The 4,489-nt window shown below is 36.0% G+C and overlaps 1 protein-coding gene across 1 annotated transcript; it reads left to right on the forward strand.

The window, feature by feature from the left end:
* The first annotated feature begins 435 nt into the window (after positions 1-435).
* On the forward strand, positions 436-3,786 carry LOC114169895 (putative disease resistance RPP13-like protein 1). The gene is made up of 2 exons (XM_028055278.1): positions 436-3,385; positions 3,568-3,786. Exons 1-2 carry the CDS (start codon positions 502-504, stop codon positions 3,597-3,599), a joined length of 2,916 nt encoding a protein of 971 aa, XP_027911079.1. The 5' UTR covers positions 436-501; the 3' UTR covers positions 3,600-3,786.
* Positions 3,787-4,489: the final 703 nt, after the last annotated feature.

A 4,489-nucleotide genomic window follows, 5' to 3' on the forward strand; every position in this document is an offset into this window, starting at 1 on the left:
ACATTCACCAACCTTAATTCAAATATTGCCTTATTAATATTATTTCCATTGCACTGCACCGAATCACACCCATAAGCTTCACTTCAAATCTCACAGTTTCATTCATCCACTCCCTTCCCTATTCTTATCATGGCAGCAGAAATGGTTACCGGTGTTCTTGTTTCCACTTTTCTCGAGAGGACTATTGACACTTTGGCTTCTCGTCTTTTTGACATATTTCATCAAAGAAAGCACAAGAAGCAACTCCGCTACTTGAAGATGAACCTCCTTGCCATTGATGTTGTGGCTCTTGATGCAGAACAAAAGCAGTTCACAGATTCACGCGTCAGAGATTGGCTTCTCAGGGCCAAAGATGTTGTGATTGATGCAGAGGATCTCTTGGATGAGTTAGATTATGAACTCTCCAAAAGCTAAGTGGAAGCTGAGTCTCAGAGTGCTGCTAAGAAGGTGTGGAGTTCCCTCAATTCTTCTTTTCTCATTGAAAAAGAAATTGAATCCAGAATGGCACAAGTCATTGAGGACCTAGGTTATCTTGCAGACGAAAGCAATATTCTAGGTTTGAAAAAGGGTGGTGGTGTTGAGGTTGGATCAGGATCAAGCAGTAAATTAACATATTCATCTTTGCCAAATGAAAGTGTTATCTATGGCAGAGATAATGACAAAGAATTTCTCATTCAATGGCTCACATCGGACACTCACAACAACCTGTCTATACTTTCTATTGTGGGCATGGGTGGGTTGGGTAAGACCTCTCTTGCCCAACATGTATTCAATGACCAAAGGATTAAAGATAAATTTGGTATTAAAGCTTGGGTGAGTGTCCCTCAGGAATTTGATGTTCTCAAAGTATCAAGAGCAATTCTTGACACAATTACTGGTTCAACTGAACGTAGTATGCAACAGGAAGTGATTCAGAGAAGCCTGAAAGAAGAACTTGCAGGGAAGAAGTTTCTTCTCGTTTTGGATGATGTTTGGAACGAAAACCCATCTAAATGGGAAGATGTGCAAAAGCCCCTTGTTTTCGGAGGCCAAGGCAGTAGGATTCTTGTCACTGCACGGGGTGAGAAGGTTGCTGATTCCATGCGATCAGAAAAGCACCACCTGGAGATATTAAAAGAAGATTATTGTTGGGAATTGTTCGCAAAGCATGCATTCCAAGGTGCTAATCCTCAACCAGACCCAGACTTCGTGGAGATTGCTAAGAAAATAGTTAAAAAATGTGATGGGCTTCCTTTAGCGTTGAAAACAATGGGAAGTTTATTACACAATAAATCATTCCTGTGGGAATGGGAAAACATTATGAGAAGTGATATATGGGATCTTTCAGAAAATGAAAGTGGTATACTCCCGGCTTTAAAATTGAGCTATATTCACCTTCCTTCTCATCTGAAGAAATGCTTTGCATTTTGTGCCTTACTTCCCAAAGGTTATCAGTTTGACAAGGATATTTTAATTCAATGGTGGATGGCTCAAAATTTTCTAGAAAGCCCTATACAGAAAAAGAGTCCTACAGAAGCTGGTGAACAATATTTCAATGATCTATTATCTTGGTCCTTCTTTCAACAGTCAAGTAACCAAGACGAAGAGCGCTTTATCATGCATGACCTTCTAAATGATTTGGCCAAATACGTTTGTAAGGACGTCTGCATCAGTATAGGAGTTGATGAACAAGAAGGTATATCCAAAACAACCCGTCATTGTTCATTTTTATCTGAATTTTGTTTTGATGGGTTTGGGAGTTCAATTGATACCCAAAAGTTGCACACATTTACGCAAACAGATCCAAACTCGGGTTGGGTTTGGGATTGCAAGATGTCGATAGATGACTTGTTCTCTAGATTTAAATTGATACGTGTGTTATCTTTGAATCGTTGTCGTATCCTTACGGATGTGCCTGAATCTATAGGAAATCTTAAGCATCTTCGTTCATTAGATCTCTCCTGGACTCAAATAGAAAAACTACCTGACTCAATGAGTTTACTCTACAAGTTGCAAATACTGAAGCTGAACGAGTGTCGTAGATTAAAGCAGTTTCCCTCATGTTTACATAAACTTCAAAATTTGCGTTGCCTTGAATTAGTAGGTATTGGAGTGGAAAATGTGGCAGCACATTTGGGAAAACTGAAGAATGTTCAAGTATCGATGAGTTCATTTCATGTTGAGAAAAGTAAGGAAATCAATATTCAGCAATTAGGACAACTCAATCTTCATGGAAGTCTGACAATTGATGATCTGCAAAATATTGAAAATCCCTCTTATGCATTAGAAGCAAATTTAGAGAGCAAACCACACCTTGCAGAGCTATGGTTAACTTGGAATTTCATTGACAGCTCCTTTGTTGATTCAGAAAAAGTGGAGGATGTAGTTGAGAATCTACGGCCTTTAAAATACTTGAAGAAGTTATCAATATGGAACTACATTGGTAAACATTTTCCAAATTGGTTACTCCATAATTCATTACCGAACCTAGTGTCCTTAGTGTTTGTTGATTGTAGATCTTGCGAACGTTTACCTCCGCTTGGGCTTTTGCCATTTCTCAACCACTTGAGCATTGTTGGACTTGATGGGATAATGAGTATTATTGATGCTGATTTTCATGGGAACAATTCTTCTTCATTTAAATCCCTTCAAAGATTGTATTTCTCCGATATGAGGCAATGGGAAAAATGGGATTGCCAAGCTGTAAGAGGTGCTTTTCCACGTCTACAACATTTTTCCATAAAAAATTGTCCCAAGTTGAGAGCACACCTGCCAAAGTTTGTTGCTTTAAAAGACCTATATGTCTCTAACTGCGAACAACTTGAAGCTTTGATTGTCAGTGCGATAGAATTACGTCTACAAGACTGTGGAAAGCTGCAGTTGGAGCGGTCTACAATGAAAAAGCTCACAATGGATGGGCACGGCATGGCAGCATCATCTGTGGCAATGGTTGGACATATGCTATTCGACACTTCTCTTGAATACTTCTCCATTTGTTCACCTCTGGAGACAATAAGTGATGATTGTGTCTCTCTAAAGATCTTTCCACTTGATTTCTTCCCAAAACTCAGGACGCTTAAACTCAGTGGGTTTCCTGATCTACAAATGATTTCGAAGGATCACGTTCTCAACCATCTCCGGCATCTGACAATCGACAACTGCCCAAAATTTGAATCATTACCTGCAAACATGCATATGCTGCTTCCATCTCTCATAGGCATAGACATAAAAGACTGTCCAAGACTTGAGTCGTTCCCTGAAGGAGGTTTGCCATCAAATCTTAAATACATCACACTCAATAATTGTTCTAGACTTCATGTGTCACTGAAAGGAGCTTTCAGAGACGGTTCTTCTTTGGAAATCTTAACGATTAACAATGTTGAGGCTGAATGTTTTCCTGAGGAAGGTTTGCTTCCACTCTTTCTTACTTCTCTAATAATACATGATTGTCGAAATCTAAAAAAATTGAACTACAAAGGTCTCTTACAACTCTCATCTCTTGGAACACTGCGTCTTTGGAACTGTCCCAACCTTCAATGCTTACCAGAGGAGGGTCTTCCTGAATCAGTTTCATCTCTTGATATACAGGATTGTCCTTTGCTGGAACAACGTTATGGTAAAGGAGGCGAAGACCGGAAAAAGATTGCTCACATTCGAGACCTTTGGATATGGTGATGTTGTTTCTTTTATTTAATTTTGTTTAATGTTGGTGCATTTGCTCGGATACTATAATATTGGTGTATCAACTTTTTCCCTTTCTCTGCTACTCCTGCCATCCCTTCATGAAATATCTTTTAACATTATAAATATTAACCCTCTCTCTATTGATGATTAGGTTTAGAATAAATTAAGGTATAGCAAGTATATTTATTTACCATAAACTTAAAATGGTGATCAGTTTTATTTAAGTTAAATTAGGGAATATAAAATGCAATAATGGTAGAGTTTAAATAAATTTTAATTTTCTAACATTATTTTTGTAAATGAAATACATAATAAATTATTAAGAAAATTAACTCCTTGAAAAATATATTTGTTTGTATTTTGTCTTTAACATTATATAGTTTCTTTTGACGTACGTACTTTTGAAATATTATGTTTGTTTAATCCTTTAACTTATTTTTATCATAACCATCGATGTTTTTTTTTTTTTTATATATAAAATTGCATATATTGCCAAAACAATAATAGAAGTGATTTAATGTATGTGATTCTTCAAGAATCTAGATTTTGTGAAACATGTATATCCTAACTTAAACATGCAAAATAGAACACTGATCTAGATAACACAAGAAATACAAATAAAAATATTTAATTTATTAAATATCTACTTTAAAAAAATAGTTGTTTAAAGTAAAAATCAATCTTATATTAAAGACTAAAATTTATTTAAATGTAAATTTAATTATTCATTTTCTTTTATTTAAGAATGTTGATTTAACTGATATTGAGTGACTATTTGAAATTATACTTAATTATTACTTATATGTAGTTAGTTAGTAATTATTAC

The sequence above is a fragment of the Vigna unguiculata genome, chromosome 11 (genome assembly GCF_004118075.2).
Source record: "Vigna unguiculata cultivar IT97K-499-35 chromosome 11, ASM411807v1, whole genome shotgun sequence".
Lineage (NCBI taxonomy): Eukaryota > Viridiplantae > Streptophyta > Magnoliopsida > Fabales > Fabaceae > Vigna > Vigna unguiculata.

What these genes read in the sequence shown, in the direction of transcription:
- LOC114169895 (XM_028055278.1), top strand. Translation starts at nt 502, where the DNA reads ATGGCACAAGTCATTGAGGACCTAGGTTATCTTGCAGACGAAAGCAAT. An exon ending in TGAATGTTTTCCTGAGGAAG is followed by an intron (nt 3,386 to 3,567) that starts GTTTGCTTCCAC and finishes CTTGATATACAG; the next exon opens with GATTGTCCTTTGCTGGAACA.